The sequence below is a fragment of the Sorex araneus genome, chromosome 3 (genome assembly GCF_027595985.1).
Source record: "Sorex araneus isolate mSorAra2 chromosome 3, mSorAra2.pri, whole genome shotgun sequence".
Classification (NCBI taxonomy): domain Eukaryota; kingdom Metazoa; phylum Chordata; class Mammalia; order Eulipotyphla; family Soricidae; genus Sorex; species Sorex araneus.
Genome location: NC_073304.1, coordinates 12,050,989 through 12,070,689, shown reverse-complemented (window position 1 = coordinate 12,070,689; position 19,701 = coordinate 12,050,989). Strand labels below are relative to the sequence as shown.

General features: G+C 53.8%; 1 protein-coding gene across 8 annotated transcripts in view; it reads right to left on the bottom strand.

Moving 5' to 3' along the window:
* Positions 1 to 19,701, bottom strand: part of FOXN3 (forkhead box N3) — a 407,334-nt gene that overhangs the window by 89,783 nt on the left and 297,850 nt on the right. For all 8 annotated transcript variants that reach the window (XM_055133774.1, XM_055133773.1, XM_055133780.1 and 5 more), the window contains one exon: positions 4,195 to 4,259. In XM_055133774.1, coding sequence (XP_054989749.1) covers positions 4,195 to 4,259 — 65 coding nt within the window. The remainder of the gene's footprint in view (positions 1 to 4,194; positions 4,260 to 19,701) is intronic.

Here is a 19,701-nt window from a genome sequence, read left to right as displayed (position 1 = left end):
CCTGAGCATCGCTGGACGTGACCCAAAAAGGAAAAAAAAGAAAAAAAAATTAGGGTTAGAGAGATACAGCAGCCAGATAAGGCACTGGCCTTACACTCAGCAGACCCAGGTTCGATTCCCGGCTCCAGGTACGTACACGCCCCAGAGCGCAGCCAGGAGTGATCCCCGAGCACTTGAGTTTAATCCGAAGTACTAAATGGGGGTAGCAACTGGGGGGTTGGAGCAGGAAAAGCAAAAATTTTTCTCTTCTTGTGAAGAAATCGAACGCTCTTAATGATGGTGGACCCGTGTGCCCCTCCTGGTGCTGTGTGCCATCTACACAAGTGTCCTCGGGTCCCTGAAACTGCCAACACGCTCCAGTGGTCCCCAGCAGCTGAAGCGCTATTGAAGATAAATACTGTGAATTGACGAAACGCCCAATTACGTGAAGTGCCCGGACACGGTGTGATCCGGACCGAATCTCACCCATTATCCTCAGACCCGAGGGCTGAGGAGGGCCCTCGAGGACTTCCGGGTAATTCTTACAATGGGGCCTAGGCCGTGAAAATGGCTCCGCGTCGAATCAGTGTCAGTGGACCCGGGTGGGCCCCGCCGGTCACTGATGTCACTTTGTTCCACTCCTTCCAGGTGCCACTGTCCACGGATGCTCTGTAGCGCTGTGTCACATTCTCCCCCGCAAACAGGCAGCAGGGACCATGCCAACCACGAGGTGCCAGGCCCACTTGCACACGCCCATTCCTGCCCTGACTGCAGGCCCTTGTCCCATCTGCATGCCCACAACTATTTCTTTCTCTGTCTCTGTCTCTCCCTCCTCCCTCCCTTTTGGGAAGGAAGGGCAGTTGGCAGAAGACAGATGAACCTCCAAAGTGGAGCTCCAGAGACCTGGGGCCCGTGCTGGTGACTCTGAAGCAACCAGGCGGTTCGGTTCAGTGCCAGGGTCTGAAAATGTGGCACTGGCAGAGGCCCTGCAGTGCCGCGGGTGCTCAGAGACACCCCAGGGCTGCCCGGGGCCTTCAGGCTGCTCCCAGCAGGCCGGGGACAGGACTAGAGGTTGCCACATGCAGGGCAAGCGCTTTTGCCCCTTTATTATCTCGCTCCAACCCTAGACCACCTTGCTCAAGTGTCAAATCTCCCCCCAGAGTGACTGTCCCTGCACACCCCCCACCCCCCACTCCATGTATCAGTCTCTTCCAAACAACATGTTCATGGACTGAGCTTGCAGCCGTCCATCCCTTAGGTGTCCAGCCTCTGGACCCCTCCACCCCGCAGTTACCTGCCCAAGCTCCTGTTCTCTGAGTCTTGCTCTTGACAGTTTCTTGACACCTACATGCAGGTGGGCTTCTGGCCCCAGTGGACTCTTGTGACCACCTTGTGCCCTACTTATGGGAAATGGGTCCTTGAGGGCTCTGGAAAATAGGGCCGTAATCTGCCGGCCCAAGTCCTATGGCTGGAACCTAGAGGCTGAGACCTTTCCTAGTGGGATTACTGAGAAAAGGGCTCTCCAACGTGCCACAAGGAAAAGCAGGAAATGGCTGGGTGCCGATTCCAGAAGTGCCAACCAAGGACAAGAGAGTTGAAGAGCTGGCAGCAATCGAGAGCTGCTTCCACCGATCCCCGAATCCTTCCCCCCGCAGCCCTGGGCAGCTGGCTCGCTTAGATGCCAGCAGAGGGCCGTGAGTGACTTCTAGAGGACGGAGGTCACCCACCAAGGACTGGGAAATATTAACTCGGGAGAACGGCATCCTTTGATAACTCGACTCGTCAGAAAAATGTCTTTTCAGAACTGTATGTGCGTGGAGCAAATGAGGAAACATCACAGAAGAGTCAAAGTCAACAAATCCGCTGTCCACACTTCTAAAGTCGGCCCAAATTCTGCTGATTGCCAAGCGTACCCCAAAACCCATGGGCTAAGCAGCAAATCGCAAGTGAATTCAGCAAGCACCTCAAGCGTAACGATTTCACTCTCGTGCCTGGGACCTCTCACCTTACCAGGAAGAAGGAGAGACTAGCCCTGAGATGGGCTCATCCAGTGAAATCATTCACCCTCTGGAAGTTTATTGGTCTTTCTCCCGTGTTTTTGCGTCATAGACACAATCCCAGATATACTTAAAACAAATCCTACCCATGTGGAATTTAATGAAATAAAATTCCAAATGCACCAAGAAGATAAAATTCTACGGGCCCGAGTGATAGGACAGTGAGTGGCGGGAAGGCCACTTGTCGCCATACAGCCAACTCGGCTTCCATCTCCAGCATCCCATAGGGTCCCCTGAGCACCCCCAGGAGTGATCCCTGGGCTCAGAGTCAGGGGTAAGCCCTGGGCACAGCTGGGTGTGGCCCCAAAACTGAAAATAAAGAAGATAAAATTCTACTTCTGAAACTCGAAACGTGACTGATATTCATATCACTGTCACAGATAGTAAGAAGACGGATGTCAGTAACTGAAAAACAAATCCAAAAACATGTGACTAAATACAACCAAAGGACCCCATCAGCATCCGTTTCTACTTATGCTCGCTAAAGGGCGAACAAAATGGGCCTCTCGTGAATGAGATACTCAGTTTTTTTGAGAGCGGAAGTTCCCCATTCTAAAAAATACTTAGGGTATCTGCAGTGGTCATTAAAATTGGAATTAATCAAACCCGTCTGTCTACATTTCACTTATACCGAGTCAGACTACAAAGAAATCCTTCAAGTTTCCGATTTCACAGGCAATTAGGAGACAATATGCAATTGCACAGCCTGTAAAACAACAAGGCAAGGACGAGGGCCTCCCTCCTCAACTGTTCGAGGTGCTCCAGAAATGTGAAGATAGATGCCTCCTTTCCATCCTATTTTTGAGTAGCCACACCCAGCGATGCTCAGAGCACGGCCACACCCAGAGATGCTCGGCGGTTACTCCTGGCTCTGCACTCCACAATCACTCCTGGTGTGGTCAGGGACATACGGGACACCAGGGATCAAACCTGGGTGGGCCAGGTGCACGGCGAGCTCCGTACCCACCATACTATCTCTGGCCTGAGGTCTCCTTTCCTCCCCACATTGCTATTCCCTTCCACACACAGGGTCGGCCTTGGTGTCTCTGGGGGGAAGCGAGAGGAGGGGAGGGTCTGGGTCACACACACCAGGCCGTGTTTAGTGGCCACTGCTGGCTGGTGCTCGGGGTCTTTTTCCCAGCAGTGCTCGGGGATCCGTGTGGTGCTGGGAAAAGAACCGAACCGGGGTTGGCAGCATACAAGGCAAGTGCTTATAGCCCCTGTACTGTCTCTCAGAGCCCTACCCCGACCCAAAGGCACTGGAGTTCCTCTCTCCAAACCCTGCCCTGCTGAAACACGCTGAGAATGCTGGCGCTGCACCTCGTGCAAATTAAGCCACGTGTAAGTGTGAGCCGCCAGTGGCATGCACCGGCACCCACACGAGCTCCTGGTACGGCTAAAGTCACCTGCCTGTGCCAAGAGAGCCTGAGAGAACAGGACACAGGGAGGCCCCTGGGGGTCGGCCAGTCACAGCCTGTCCGCGGGGCACGTCTCCAAAACAGGACCAGAGAACTGGATGTTAAGTTCTGCAAGTACCAAGCGCACCTGATCGTCGCTTTAACCCCTCGCTTGGGCGCATCAGCCCAGACACTTATTCGTGGCCAATGTGAGATGAAAAATAGTCTGAGTTCTGCAAGCACTGGCGCAGGTCCTCTGGCTAAGCAACAGAGGAAAGACCCTCCCACCCCCTGCTCCCGGCGTCACGAGAGGGGGACTGAGCCCCAGAGCCAGCCACGGTCCCCTTTCCAGAAACATGGTCATTAGGGGACGGCCAAGCACACGCCCGCACGCCAGGAACATCGCTCACGTCCACGGATCCAAAGCGTCCGCGTGTCGGGGGGGGCAGGGGGCAGGGAGCACGCCCAAGGGTCCCAGCGTGGACACCGCGTGCTCTGCCCCACCCTGGGCCACCACTAGCCTTGCTGCGGCCGGCCAGCCTCCCAACCACCCGTCCTGTGACTTGATCTTCGCCCGAGCAAACCAAACACTTCCAGAACAGCAGCGCCGAGAGGCAGCCCCGGCCTCCCCCAGCCCGGCCCGGCCCGGGGAGCCGGGATGAGCAAGGTAGAAATGGGTAAATGCCGGAGCAGACCCGACCCACAGAGAACAGCCGCTCCCCAGCAGGCGCGGCCTCCCCCAGGGGCCTCGAGAGGCCTACCTTGTAGCAGGGCTCCGTTCCTCTTGAAGAAGGTACTGCCCGGCCAGATGGGGGGCCCTGGTGTGCTGCGAGAGAAGAGAGAGGAGAGAGAGGTGAGTGAGAGCCCGCCTCTGGCTCAGGGCACGCTGGCCCCGACGGCCGCCTCACCCGCATGCCGGCTTCTGAACGCTTTCCCACCTGCTCCCCACCTCCTTACTCTCCCCCCAAAGAGCCTGTTTTGAAAACTGTTTCTTTGTGGGGGGGGGGTCACACCCAGAGCTGCTCAGGGCTTGCTCCTGGCTCTGTGCTCAGGCATCACTCTTGGTGTGGAGCCCAGGGGACCAGGAGGAGGGGGGAGGGGAGAGACTGAGCCCCAGTTACTGTGCGTAATGCAAGCACCTCGCCCTATCTCTCCCCCCGCCCCCCAAACGCCTCTCTGTCAGACCACGAGGCGAATTGGATCTCCACAGGCGTCTCAGTTCCCAGGGCAAGACCAGCCAGGGCGCACACACCAGCCGGTGCCCGTCTTAACCCTGGGGCCTCCGGGGCACCGCAGTCATGGGCGAGTGAACACGAGGGCCAGCTCGAGCTCCCGTCTCACAGCCCGGCACCACGGGAGGGTGGCTGACCCAGACAGACAACCTTTTCTGTCTTTATGTGGCACGGGACAGGCTACTGCCAGTGTCTGCAGGCCGCTGACGTTTCCTACGGTCCCCTGCCCTTCACAAAAGCAAAGCCACCACCCCACCGCCCGATCCTTGCCAAACGGGCAGGACCGTGCTAAACTCCCCACGCCTGCCGGCCACACCGTAAGGCCAGTCTTCAATTACTCTGCCTCCTACAAGCATGTCGCAGCTCTCCTGCTACCCCGCTTCTGGTCCTACCCCAGAGACGCAAGACAACAAGAGAGCGCCGGGTCCCGAAGCCCCTGTCCTGCGCCCAGAGAAGGGCATTCTACACTTCACGACACCCTCTGAGTCAGCTGGCGGCCACGCCAGTCCTGACCCAAGAGCCTCCGGGCAGGAGGCAGACTCTGCACCATCAAGAGCCGCTGAGATCAAGACCAGAAAACAGTCGAGGGGGCTGGAGAGATAGCACAGCGGGTAGGTCATTTGCCTTGCACGCGGACGACCCAGGTTCAAATCCCAGCATCCCATATGGTCCCCCGAGCACCGCCAGGAGTAATTCCTGAGTGCAGAGCCAGGAGTGACCCCTGTGCATCGCAGGGTGTGACCCAAAAGCCAAAAAAAAAAAAAAAACCCCAAACAAACACACACACAAAAAAAAACAAGAGCCGCTGAGACCAAGACCAGAAAACAGTCGAAACGATGACTACGCCCAGGGCAGGTTCCTTCTGCCGAAGGACCGTGCAGACAGCCTAATGGTCAGCACAGCTTCCCCCACCCTTCACCCCCCCGCCTCAGCACGAACAGGCCAGTGGAGCTGGCGGGTACTTGTGTCAGTGGCAGACGTGCACACCCGGGGCTGAGGAATCGGACAGGCCATGCCCTGAGTGCTTCCCCGGTCACAGGCCGGGACGAGGCCATGCTGTCAACAGCTGTGAGCACCACTATCATGCCTGCAATGATGCTGGACACACAGACATCCTGCACAGACGCGTCCGTGCCCTCGTGGCGTGTATGTGGCACATCTGGGCTTGGAAACTCTTGGCCGGGGCCGGGGCAGCCCTGCGCCCCACGGGCCCGCACATGGCCCCGGGGCTGCAGAGTGTCCAGCAGAGCTGCCCGGCGGAACGCTGACAGCCAGGTGACTTCTCTTCCTTCGGGTTCCAGTTCTGGTTCTGTTTTTGAGGCTTTTCCCGGCTCCAAGTTGCATGAAGAATAATGCGCATTAAAATGCTTAAGATTATCTTTTAACAACTCCAGCCAGCTCCCGGGGATTTGACCATCTTATTTTTTTTTTTATAAGAAAGCAGGAAATAGCAAGCTGGCTGTTGCCAATATGGAATCACCTGATTTCTAAAGATATTTTTTAAAAACTGAGGACTTCATTACAGCGGACTCGGAGCTGCCAGAGAATCCAATAATTGAGTATTACTGCAGGAGCCTGAATATCCAGCTTACTTCCCTCCAAATCTCCTCTTTATCCTGACCTTGATTTGGCTGAAAACTGAGTAGACGCCAGGGACCGAGTAAATGTGGGCAACCGAGGTCAGGTAAATCCTGTGGTTTAGATAAGGAAAGTCTCTCTAGGATAGAAATCTCCTTAATGATTCTCACAGCCTCCTCTTAATGCACCGCGGTGACAGACACCGCCCCTCCCCCCAGCTCCAGTCATTCTGCTGTGCCAGCCCTGTCCCCTCTAGGTCAGCTGGCCGGTGTCCCACCTTCCTCACCCGGGCCCCCACACTGTGAGCGGGGAGGCGGCCTCTGGCAAAGACCCGGAGTGCCTGTGACGGACCGGAAAGGAACACGGGATGGGCGAGATTAGGGACGTTAGAGGGACGGGCAGGGCGAGATGAGGAAGATAGCCCTGAAGAAAGGAATGTCACAAGGGTGGCAGGGTGGTGCCCGAGAAGCTGGATGACCTAGGCCCAAAGTGGACACTGGGAGAGAATCATCTCTGCATCCTCAGCCGTCGCCTGAAGACAAGATCTGGTGTGCTGGAGATACAGGCCCAAGGGGACCGGAAAGGGTGAGGTTAGGGGGGGTCAGAGATTGCTAAGCAAAGGAGTCACCAGGCACGGAAGGTCACAATGGCCCCAACGAGGCGCAGGGGGTGCCCGCTCGCCCTGCAGGCCCCCACACCAGGAGACAATCTTCTCAGCACGCTCCCCCCGTGTTAATGGCCCGTACTCTGGATGGAGAGACACTCACCCACTCACCTTTGCTGAAAAGGCATAAGCGGGCAAGACTCCGGCCTTTCTTTGGAATCCTGCTTTCAGAGACCCCTCCCATAAGCTGAGAGCGTCCCCACCTTCCTTTCCCTCTCCCTAAATAAAGTCTTTCCATGCATTTTGCTGCCACCTGGTTGGAACCGGAAGATAGTGTGCCGAGGGAAGGATGCCAGAAAACAGACAAACACACAGGGTGATCTCACGTATGTGGAATATAGCATACCGGAAGAGAAAATGTACTGTAACGAAAAGGGGGAGGCTTCGGTCATCCTGGACCCCGGAGCTTCGAGAGGAGACAAAGAAAGGAAGAAAGGAAGAAATCAAGGGCGGAAGAAGAGAATGGGAAGTAAGGGGCGAGCAGGCATCGGGGCTTCAGTTGTACCAGTGATACGGGCGAGGGGTGGAGCCAGGGATCCAAATCATAGATTCAGCAACAGAACTGAAAACATGAGATGCAGGCAGCATCCCCTGAAACTCCGTAATGTGCCTGTCCAGTTGACATGCGGGGGGCTGGCAGGGAGTGGGGTTGGGGTCAGGAGGGAATCTGGGAACACTGGCGGAGGGAAGCTGACACTGATGGAGGGACTGGTGCTGGATTATTGTATGGCTAAAATACAACTATCAGTAACTTTGTAAATCAGGGCCCTTTCATCATTTAAAAAATTGTTTATAAAGCAATAAAAGAAAATGATATAGAAAAAAAGTCTCCCGAATTCTGCCATTTGCCCTCCAGTTCCTTGCTTTCTTCCTTTTTTTCTTCTTTATTTTGGGGAGGATGGGGGGTCACACCCAGTGATGCACAGGGGTTACTTCTGGCTCTGCACTCAGGAATTTCTACTGGCGGTGCTCGGGAGACCATATGGGATGCTGGGGATTGAACCCGGGTCAGCCGCATGCAAGGCAAACGCCCTCCCCGCTGTGCTATCGCTCCAGCCCCTAGTTTCTCGCTTTCCATTGACAGCTTGAGGACAAGAATCGAAGCACCCATCCCAGCTATGACATACCAAACCGAGCATCTGCTGGGTGTTCTTCCAGCATCATTTCATTTTCCATAGGGTGTGAGTGTGTGTGTGTGTGTGTGTGTGTGTGTGTGTGCTCGTGCGCGTGTTCGTTCTTTCCTTTCTAAGAACCAACCCTCCATGTATAGAGACTAAATCAAGGACACCCCCCCCCACCTCCCCACCCTCTCCTGGAGCCTGGCCAAGTTCACCTCACACAGAAGATGAACGTTCTTATTCCACTAAGGGACTTCGCAGGACAGCCACAATGCTGTCCACCTCATCAAAAAGAATTATTTCAAACCTTCAGGATTGGGGGGGGAGGGGGGAATAAAAAAAAAGAACTCAGGCATAATTAAGTCTCTTACAAAGGAGCAAAGATATACAGTAGTATGTCTTCCACTACAATCATAGATAAAAGCGTTAAAAATGGAAAGAAAATGACGAATCTCCTCATTGATGGTAAGTAATGGGTTAGGTAACTGGGAATAGTCTTTTCTATGCTTTCTTGATTACTTAGGAATATATAAATAACTGGATAAGTACATGTGTATTTTAGATAATATGGGATGCACGTTTGGATCTACGGAAGAAATGGTATGAAGTCTCGGCTCCAATTTTCGATGCAAGCGTACAGCTCAGGATACATCTTATGAACAGATGCAAAGGTGTTTATCATTATCTTTGTGCTACACAGTTTCTAATTTTACATATGAAAACCAAGCCATCATTCAGCATAAAGTACATTATTTGCATGATATATTTGCATTTGTAAAACACCCACATTTACTTTTACTGCTTAATGGGCCTGGTAAAAATGGGCCAGTCTATATAAATGGAGCACACTGGTTCCCAACTCAATGGTGTTGATAAGAGGGGGAAAAAAAAAACCCACCCTACTCCTTTTAGATGCAAATCAACCAACTAATCACAATTAAATGGTGGAGTTGAGGAAAGCCAGCAGCTGTTCCTGGAGTTAAATTCCAGGCCGAAGGGTTCTAGCTTCCTCTCCGGAGTAGCCTGTGTCCTTTCCCAGAGGACTTGGACATAAATTCAACTTTCCCAAAGGAGTCCTGACAGAGGAAACAGCTTCGTATCCCCTGAGCCTCTCCATGGTGAGAACCCAAACCTGTTTGGAAACCGGCCAGAGAGCGGGATTAGAAAGAGCAAACTTGCCCAGGCAAGGACAAAGGTCCTGCCTTTACCCTCCCTGCACCTCCACCCAGCCCCCCCAGCCTAATCCTTACTTTCTCTGGGTGAGCAGATAAACCTGAGTGTGCCTCAGGGGACCGGCCCCAGAGGGGACTTGAACTGTACCTTCTAGCTCCCAACCATTCCTTCTTGCCTGGCGTGCGGTCAAACCTGGGTTCAATCTTTGTCCTTCCACAGGGTCCCCTGAGCACTGCTGAGCATGATCCTTGAGCACAGAGCCAGGAGTAAGCCTAAGCAATAGGTCCCAAAAACAGCCCCCCCAAAGAGCTCTTTACAGCCCACCTCCCCACCCCCCATTGGCCACCCTCGGACAGTGCAAAGGGACCTTCTGGATCCGTGCTGAAGCTGATGGGGTCAGATTCACACACACACACACACACACACACAGTGCAAAGGGATCATCTGGATCCGTGCTGACGCTGACGGGGTCAGATTCACACACACACATACACAGTGCAAAGGGACCTTCTGGATCCGTGCTGAACGGGTCAGATTCACACACACACACACACACACACACCATCATCCCCCATTGGCCACCCTCGAACAGTGCAAAGGGACCTTCTGGATCTGTGCTGACAGGGTCAGATTCACACACACACACACACACACACACACACACACACACACACACACACACACACACACACACACACACACACAGGCCATCACCCCCCACTGGCCACCCTCGGACAGCGCAAAGGGACCTTCTGGATCCGTGCTGATGGGGCCAGATTCTCCGGATTCAATTTCTGGCACCTCAGATGGGCCCCTGCGCCCTGCCAAGAGTGACTCCAGAGCGCAGAGCTTTGGGTAACCCCCGAGCACTGACAAAAAACAAACCAAACCAAAAAACCCTCAGACGTAGACACGAGAACCGAGACACCACCTGACGGGGTAAGCACCACGGTTCCCCACACAACAGCAACCACGCGGCAGTTCCACTGCGGCTGTCTACACACCCCAAGGAGACGAAACGTGAGAAGGCGGAGGTGTGAGCACACCAGGATGCAGCGATTATTCATAATAGGAAAAGCAGCCGCAGCCTCGGGTCCACCGAGGCATCCAAGTGTTGCAGGCAGAGAGAGAGGGGGCGGCTGGTAACGGACCTTGGAAAAACACTGTCTGGAACCTGAACTCGCCCAGAGGCAGGCAGGCCACCGAGACACAGGCCCTGTCTGAGGAGCCCAGCCTGGAAAAACACTCAGATGCAGAATTTCCAGGCCCAGACCTCCTGGGAGCAGAGAGGCTCCGGCCCGGGGACAAAGACCAGGCTGAGTATCAAAAGACCATCCACAGCTCCCAGATCCAACAGCCGCGGAGTAGAGTGGGGTGGGGTCGGGGGTCTCTCTCTCTCTCTCTCCCTCTCTCTCTGTGTCTCTGTCTGTCTCTTTCTCTCCATCCCTCCCTCCTCCCCCATATCCCAAGTAAGCTTCCTCTACTTTACTACTAAAGTAAGCAAGCCCTTTACACTAGTCACTCCCCCTAGCGAAGTAAACCTCCTTCACTTCTCTTGAAATTCCCTTCCGTGATGGAAGGCCACGTGTCGCTCCTGGAAAGCTTAGGTGAGTTTTTGATCTGAATTTCCTATCCCGCACAAAGCAATTTCTTACTCCAATCTGGGTTCCACGGTTCCCCTGAGAAACTGGGTGCAAGGATCATTTCCCAGACCAGGTAGAACAAATGGGAATCGGTGTGATTTGACGGCCGCCTGGTGGGGCTGATGAGATGGGAGGGAGGTCTGGACCATGCAGGTGCAGTCTGAGCTGCCCCCCGCCCCCCCGGGCATGTTCCGGGAGGACAGAGGTGGGCAGAGAGTGAAGTGGTTGCTGCCCCTCCCCTCCCCACATCACATGAGCCCCCTGAGGAACCCTACTCTTTCACCAGTGGGGCCCCTCTCCCGCCCACAGCACAAGGATAAAACTACGTGGTCTTCAAAGAAAACAGAAACATAATTTTACCCTAGAAGTCAATTTGGGGGGATGAGCGATAGCACAGCAGGTAGGGCATTTGCCTTGCACGTAACCGACCTGGGTTCGATCCCCAGCATCCCATAAGATCCCCTGAGCACTGCCAGAGATGGTTCCTGAGTGCAGAGACAAAAGTAACCCCCGAGGGGCTGGAGCAATAGCACAGTAGGGTAGGGCGTTTGCATTTCATGCGGCTGACCCAGGTTCAAATCCCAGCATCCCATATGGTCCCCCAGCACCGCGAGGAGTAATTCCTGAGTGTATGAGCCAGGAGTAACCCCTGTGCATTGCCGGGTGTGACCCAAAAACCAAAAAAAAAAAAAAAATAAAAGCAATTTTGACTTACGTGATAAAATGGCTTTGCACTCAGGAATTACTCCTGGCGGTGCTCAGGGGACCATATGGGATGCTGGGAATAGAACCCGGGTCGGCCGCGTGCAAGGCAAACGCCCTACCCGCTGTGCTATCGCTTGGTTGGGCGTTCACCTTGCATGCGGCTGACCCGAGTTCGATTCCTCCGCCCCTCTCAGAGAGCCCAGCAAGCTACCGAGAGTAGTGAGCCCGCGTGGCAGAGCCTGGCAAGCTACCCGTGTGTATTGGATATGCCAAAAACAGTAACAAAGTCTCTCAATGAGAGACGTTACTGGTGCCCGCTCGAACAAATCGAGCAACGGAATGACGGTGACAAAACGGGAGAAGCCTGAAAAACTGGCCACAAAAAAATCAAATGCTATAAGATTCCAATTAACTCTTATCCAATTAACTCTTATTCCAATTAACTCTTAAGACTTAAACATTATTAGAAATCTTGTCCAATTCTGAGAAACCGAAATCAGCACAGTGGTTTCCCAGGACTGGCGGGAAGGGGAGAAAGGAAAAGTGATTGGTTAAGGAGTTTCAGTCCTGCAAGATGAAAAGGAAAACGGCTGATGGGCGGGAGAGAGTGCGCAGTGGGTCAGGTGTTTGTTTTGCAAGCAGTCAACCCGGTTCGATCACTGAGCGCAGAGCCAGGGATGAGCCCGGAAGCAGCACTGCTAGGAATGGCCCCCAAACCGAAAAGCACAACAAAGCATACACAAAATAAATAAATAAATGGAAAGAGAGGAAAAAGGGAGGCGGGACCAGCGGGTGACTCCTGAGAGCAAGCGTGGACCTGGAGCGGCTGAGATGGAGAGACACGGTCTACAGCAAACCCTCTGCGGGGAAAACCATTGCACCCTGAACGCCTGGCCCGTTTTCTAAAGGCCCTGGGCACCTCCCATCAGGGAGCAGGAAGGATGGTGCCAGGCGGGGACCTCCGTCTCCGCCCGTGTCCCTGAGCACCTGGCGGTTCTACTGGCGAGGCCACAGCCGGCGGGAGCAAACTGAACCAGAAGAAAAGTTCTGCAGAAACTCGGCGCGCAGATAAGCGGGTTGCCTGACCTGGGGAGTCGGGAAGTCAATGCCACTGGCTGGCCCTGGGTGGCCCCCGAAGTGTGGGCAGCCCAGCAGACAGGAAAATGCCCGGGCAACAGCAAGGGGGTTCGATTCCCCCCGCGCCCAGCCCACGGCCCATCATAAACACGAGTCACAGACACACTTGCTGGGGAGACCCAAGGCTGGAGAGCAGGACCCAGCAAGCTCAGTGCAGGACAGCCGGACACAGGGGCATGGGGACACTGTCAGAGACACAGGGAGACACGATTCTCTACACCCTCCACCCAGAGCAACGAATCCAAGTCCACAGCAACGCACAAAGTTTGGGTTTGTGGGAAAGGCTCCTTCTGATGGTTTACGGGCTGTGTGTGGCTTGCTCTGCAGTGATTAAAACTTTTTATGAAAGCAAGCAAGCAAGCAAGCAAGAAGGAATAAAAGAAAGAAATTCCAGTGTGGGCTGGATTGATAGCACAGCGGGCAGGGCGTTTGCCTTGCACACAGCTGACCCGGTTCGATTCCCAGCATCCCATAGGGTCCCCCAAGCACTGCCAGGAGTAATTCCTGAGTGCATGAGCCAGGAGTAACCCCTGTGCATCACCGCATGTGACACCCCCCCTCCGAAAAAAAAAGAAACTCCAGTGTGATGAAAGAAATTCCAGTGTGCCAAGACCAAATGATGCATCTGACATGAACCCCCAAACCGTACCTCTGTCCCAACGCTCCCACTGGGCCACGAGAGCTGCCTGTGCCCTCGGGGAGCTTGTCCGTCTAAGCCCGGCCAGCTCCTGCTCCCTGGTCACAACTTGGCCAGGTGTGCCTAGAGCCAAACAAGGGACAGCTGCAAAGGTCCTCATCCCACCTCACGAAGCCAGAGGCTCAGAGATGATTCCTGCATCCAAACGCCTTCTGACTCTCTACAAGGCTTAGAGAAAGGCCCGGTCCTCTCCCTCAGGAAAAAACGCAGCGAATAACGGAGCTCAACTTTCCTGGTGGTATTACATTCCAAGCACAGAGTTTCCAATGAGAAACTGGACGATGGGTGTGGGATGCACAACTAACTGACTGCCACGAGGTCTGGTGCCACTTGTGGGGCCCTTCCCACAGCGGAGTCAGGACAAGGGCCGGGGGCGGGGAGGGGAAGGCTTTCCCTACCCACGTTTCCGCTCTGCATTCCTGCAGCACAGAGGGTCTCAGAAGATGGGCCCGGAAGAGGAGCTTGGGGCCCCTGCAGCAAAGCCAAGGCCACTCTGGTCAGCCTCCTGTGCTCACTGACCACGGGCACAAAGCACAACGCGCATGCGGGGCCCACAACCTCCGCGCCACCTCTCTGCTGGCAGGGCTCAGCACTGGGTCAGAGGCTTCCAGCATGTTCCATGTGCCTGTTCCACCTTGTGTGTCTCTCCCTCACTTGCCATCACCTGGTTTCGGTTTTGGTCGGGACTGCAGGCCCAGGTGTCACCTTGGCAACGGATCCTTTTAGTCCTAGCAGACGACCACCGTGCGGCATGTGGTGCTGGCAGGGATCCCACCCCAGACACACTTTTGCTCTGACACTTGCATTTTGTGGTGTTTTGGGGTTGTTTATTTTTTTTTCCCCTTTTGGGGTCACACCGGTGATGCTCAGGGCTGAGTCCTGGCTCTGCACTCAGCAATCACTCCTGCAGGTGCTCGGGGGACCATATGGGGTGGCCAGGGATTGAACCCGGGTCAGCCGTGTGCAAGAAAAACGCCCTCCCCACTGTGCTATCGCACTATGGCTCCAGGCCTACATTTGCGTTTTGTACAGATTAGTCAATCGCGTGTTTCCATTCACTCCCGGGACTGGTTCAACTTTCTCAGATTCATCTCCTTGCTGTCCCTCAACCTGGATGTGCGTGTGCGAGTGTGTGTGCGCATGTGCGTGTGTACGAGTCTGCTTGCCGCAAGTATGTTTTCCCCCGGAAGCTGCTGCAGTGGCAGTGCAGGCAGCCAACACTCTCTGCACTGTTTCTCTCACTCTTGTGCGTCCTCACGACAAACGCTTGTCTTCCTTCCTCTTTCTACTTTTTAATGTTGGGCCACATGTGGCCACACTGGGGGCATCTCCAGGTTCAGGGCTGGGGTCGCTCCCACTCCAGGTGCTACTGAGCGAGAAGAAGGGTGGTGTGTGGCCTCATGGTCCAAGCCCGGCCTCCTACATGCAAGGCAGGCGCTCTGAGGGCTGACCTCTCGCTCGTTCTTGAAAGTTCTGTTCCGCTTTGCTTTCTGCCGCTCTCCGGGCCCAGAGCAGAGGCGGCCTCGGGATGACACGGGTCCGATTAGGCCTCGGGATGACACCTGTCCGATTAGGCTCCTGTTCTCTGTGACAAGCTCAGAACAGAGTCAATCCCTGTGGAACAAGCACCGGCCTACAAGGACACTGTCTTGCAGCTCAGAAAACTTCATGCAGGGCTGGAGTGGTAGCACAGCGGGTAGGGCGTTTGCTGCCGTGCAGGTGCCCGACTCGGGTTTGATTCCCAGCACCCCATAGGGTCCCTCAAGCACTGCCAGGAGTGATTACTGAGTGCAGAGCCGGAGCAGCCCCTGAATCTCCGGGTGTGACCCAAAAAGCAAAAAACAAAAAAACAAAACTTCATGCAGAATCATGGTGTCCCTGGGTCCCTGGCTCCTGGTTCAAAGGTCTAAGATTTTCAATAAACCACACCTCTTCTTCCTTTCCAGGGGACCCTCAAGTTTTTGTGAACTGCAGCCAAGAAAAGTTTGCTGGCTGCTTCGAAGCATCCACACATGGCCCTCTTTTCAGGAGACCCTATTATCCGGGCATCTCATTTAACCGGGCCCCCGGGCAGCCGAGCGCTAAATTAACATCACTCTTCTCTGCAGAGCCGATGGGCTCTCAACAGGCACGGGATGCCTGCATAACTTTGCCGAAGAGATTTACACACCCCTTTGTCTGCCACATAAATGGACTCAAGAGCCGGCAGTGCATAAATGATCCTTTCTTTCCACTGTTGATAGTTGAAAGCGGCCGTTTTCAGTTTCTTGCTGGTGATCACTCCGCTAAAAATAGCTTTTGATGCTGTCACATGCCAACTTGCGCAGAACCTGAAAGCAAGTTCCCTTTTAGTTCCGAGCCGGTTCAGCTTTAGAAAGAGAGGCAGCTGTTAACATACTCCAGCGTGTTTACATGACGCTCAAGTAGCTCGGCTCGTAGTAAAAATAGGGGGAAAACACAGGCGCACGCGTGCATGCGCGTACACACACACACACACACACACACACACACACAGAGAGAGAAACGCGCTTGCGGCCTTGGGGAGGTGGCAGGGAAAATCCCCCAGAGCTCGACAGGGAAACTGGCTGTGAGCCCCGCTGCCGTAGAAACAGGGTGTGCGGCTGGGGCAGGGAAGTGGCCAAGGAAGCGAGAGGACGTTCCTTGGAGTGGTTGCAAACACCGCTGAGCTGGTTCTGGAAATCCAGGATCCGGAGCAGGAAGCCTCGTGGCCTTCTGAGCGGTCCCTCTGATGCCTTTGGACAGACGGCAGACGCCGGATCTCTCCATGTCGAGAAGCCCCCGCAATCACAACGCAGCAGACCGGGGACAGAGACCCAGAGAGAAGGTGGACGCCCATCCTAGTTCCCCGCCCCGTCTGCAGCCCACAGGACCTGCCCTCTGGCTGACCTTCAGCCTGGGTGCGAGCAAAGAGTGAAGTTAGAAAATGCAGGTCTGGGGGCTGGAGCGATAGATAGCACAGTGGTTAGGGCATTTATTTGCCTTGCACGTGGCTGACCCGGGTTTGATTTCCAGAATCCCATATGGTACCCTGAGCGCCGCCAGGACTAATTCCTGAGTGCAAAGCCAGGAGTAAACCCTGAGCATCGCTGGGTGTGATGAAAGAAAGAAAGAAAGAAAGAAAGAAAGAAAGAAAGAAAGAAAGAAAGAAAGAAAGAAAGAAAGAAAGAAAGAAAGAAAGAAAGAGAGAGAGAGAGAGAGAGAGGAAGGAAGGAAGGAAGGAAGGAAGGAAGGAAGGAAGGAAGGAAGGAAGGAAGGAAGGAAGGAAGGAAGGAAGGAAGGAAGGAAGGAAGGAAGGAAGAAAAAGAAAATGTAGATTTGGGTGCCTACGATGGCGGGGAGCACCCCCAAGCTGACAATGCACCCCATCCTTTGGAAACCAGAGAAGCATGTTGGCTATGGAGAGGGAGAGGAAGAGAGGAGGAAAGAGGGAGGGGAAGAAAGTAAGGGGGAGAGAGAGAGAGATGGAGCAGCAGAATGACTGTGCCCTTTCCCAAGCCCTCTCCTTTCTTTCTTCCTTCCACCTGCCCCACGAGGACTCGGGTCCTGTCTGCCTCGGAAGGGAGAGCTCACTGTGAGGTTCCATCCTGGAAGGCTCGTGCAGCCCCAGTTCTCACGAGTCCACAACCGTTTCCCGGCCCTCTCAGACTCCCTTTAGGAGACCCTGAGCAGACAGCCCCTCCTGACATCACTGCCCCTTCCCCAGGGCTTGGGGGCCCCGGGCAGGCTGCGCGTAATCTCCCAGACAGCCTCTGAATCGCAGCAGCGTGCCCTAGCTGTATCGGAACAGGAATTTATCACCTACGTTATATATATCTGAACAGCAGGACAGGCTTTATGGACTACTGTATCTTTAACGCTCATTTTTTGGTTAACAAGACAAAAGAATTTACAGCTCCCGCGAACAGCTTGCTGGCAGCCAAAGCCACGATTCACTGCTGTCTGGTGACCAGCAAGCACGCTTCCTCAGGAAAGGCCACTGTTGAATCTCGGCTAGTGACAAAACGGGACAAATATGCAAAAGCTTTATGTTGATTAAGTGTTGGGGGGGGCATCTCCCCAGGAATGAGTCCTCTGAAACAAGATTTAACTACGAACTGACGAGCTGATCTTCTCTAGCTTTGTCTCTTTGTCACACGTCATGAGAATCATTTTAGGAAAACTACATGTTCTCTGCAACTTTCCTAATTTCCCTAAGTAGTACACTAAGCAAAACCATGTGCTTACAGTTCGTAAAAAAAACACAACTTTTGCCGACTCCTCTAAAAATAAGGGCAGAGAAGGGTAAATGGGGCCAAAAGCGACAGGACAGTGCGGAGGGCATTTGACTTGCACACGGCCGGCCCGGGTTCAATCCCCAGCATCTCATATGGTCCTCTGAGCTCACCAGGAGTGATCCCTGAGTGCAGAGCCAGGAGTAAGCCCTGAGCATCACTGGGTGTGGCCCCTCCAACAAAAATAAATAAATTAGAAGCAGCAGCCGGAGACGGCATTCCGAAACAAACACTGTTCCAGAAACCAACCGATGGCTGCTGTTCACAGCCTCCCAGAGGAGTCCGGACAGAAGACTCCAAAGTGACACCCTCCAGTTTGTCTATCTTTGTCCGCACGTCGAGTTCCCACACTCTGTAGAGCCCCCCAGAGGCTGGGGAGAAGGGGAAGAAAAAGCAAGCTTTGCACGATGGAAACCCCGGGTTGGAGCCCTGGCACCCGGGGGTCCCCTGAACACTGCCTAAGCACCAAAGCAGGGGAGCTACTGAGTACCACCGGGGGTCCCGACACCCCACACCAAACATTAAGTGAAGGGGTAAAATGTCCACCTAATATCTGGTTGGAGAGATTGCAGATTTTTCAGGCTCCATGAGACTACTGTCCCAGCTTTAACCTGCTGATATGCACATCTTGTACAGGCGTGGCTGGAGAGGCAGGGGTCCTTCATGCACACGTGTACACACAATCACGCACACTCACATCCACACAAATTCGCACTCACACTCACTCACATACACACCCTGCTGGAAAGGCAGGGGTCCTTCATGCACACGTGTACACACAATCACGCACACTCACATCCGGGGCCGGACAGGAAGAATGGCTTTTGCACAGAAGTAGTTGAGATGCAACTTTCAAAGGTTCAGAGACTTCTGAAGTAGAAACAAAAGCCCCATCGTGTTTTAATTCTTGAAAAAGAAATGTATTTTGGATTAACTTGGAACATAAGCAAAACAAAGCCAATAAGCCATACTCCCAACCAAACGGTCTTGAGCCTGGAATGTTCAGAGACGGCACCACTAAAATTCCCCCTGGAAACAGTTCCCGATGGCTGCTAACTTAATTAGCATAAAATTAAATAATCATTACTTGGAATCTTTCTGATTTCATTTAACTAATCCTCCCCCTACACACACACACACACACACACACAAATTCTCTTCCACAAATGTTTTTTTTAGACTGTTTCTCCTCTCTCTGGTTATTAGTGGAACAATCTGGGTAACGCATCAGACAGTCTATGGAAATCTGTCCTATTTCCTAAACGGAAATAATTTCATTATTAAAGACAAACCGGAGTACTGTTTTTAGGTCTGAGAGAAATACGGAATGAATTAGACTGTGTGTACGCCCCCCCACCCCCGCCTCGCCCTAATCATCCTGTACTGAGCGCTGCGAGCAAAGTGACCAGACTAGCTCTGGACATCTTCTAGCTGGGAAGAGACACAGATCCCTCTGCTCTTGCTCCCCTGCCCCCTGGCCGTCCAGTTCACCAGGCCCAGTTCTCCTGGGAAGCCAGCTGCAGTCTGCGCACAGCGGAAACATTCAGACACGGGTTGTGTATCGTACCACAGACCACGGCTTGTGCCTAAGCACAATCCTTGCCTTCTCACCGTTCTTCCCAGTTCCTCTCTCAGCTAAGGTTTAGGAAAACTGCCATTTTCTCAAGACCTCCAGAATCACCTAGAATAGATCCTAGAAAACTCTCCGTTGATCACAAACCTGACTGCTAGCCCGATGTAAATAACTTCTGAACACTCACCACCAGACCTAAGAAAGGGGTGAGCTGGGGAGGAAAACAAAAGCTGTGTCCACATTTTAAGATAGTATCCATTTTGGATGAAAAGCCCTTAATAATGACCAGCAGGGGCTGGAGCGATAGCACAGTGGGTAGGGCATTTGTCTTGAATGTGGCCAACTCGGGTTCGATTCCCAGCATCCTATATGGTCCCTCGAGCACCACCAGGAGTAATTCCTAAGCACATGAGCCGGAAGTAGCCCCTGTGCATCGCTGGGTGTGACCCCCAAAGC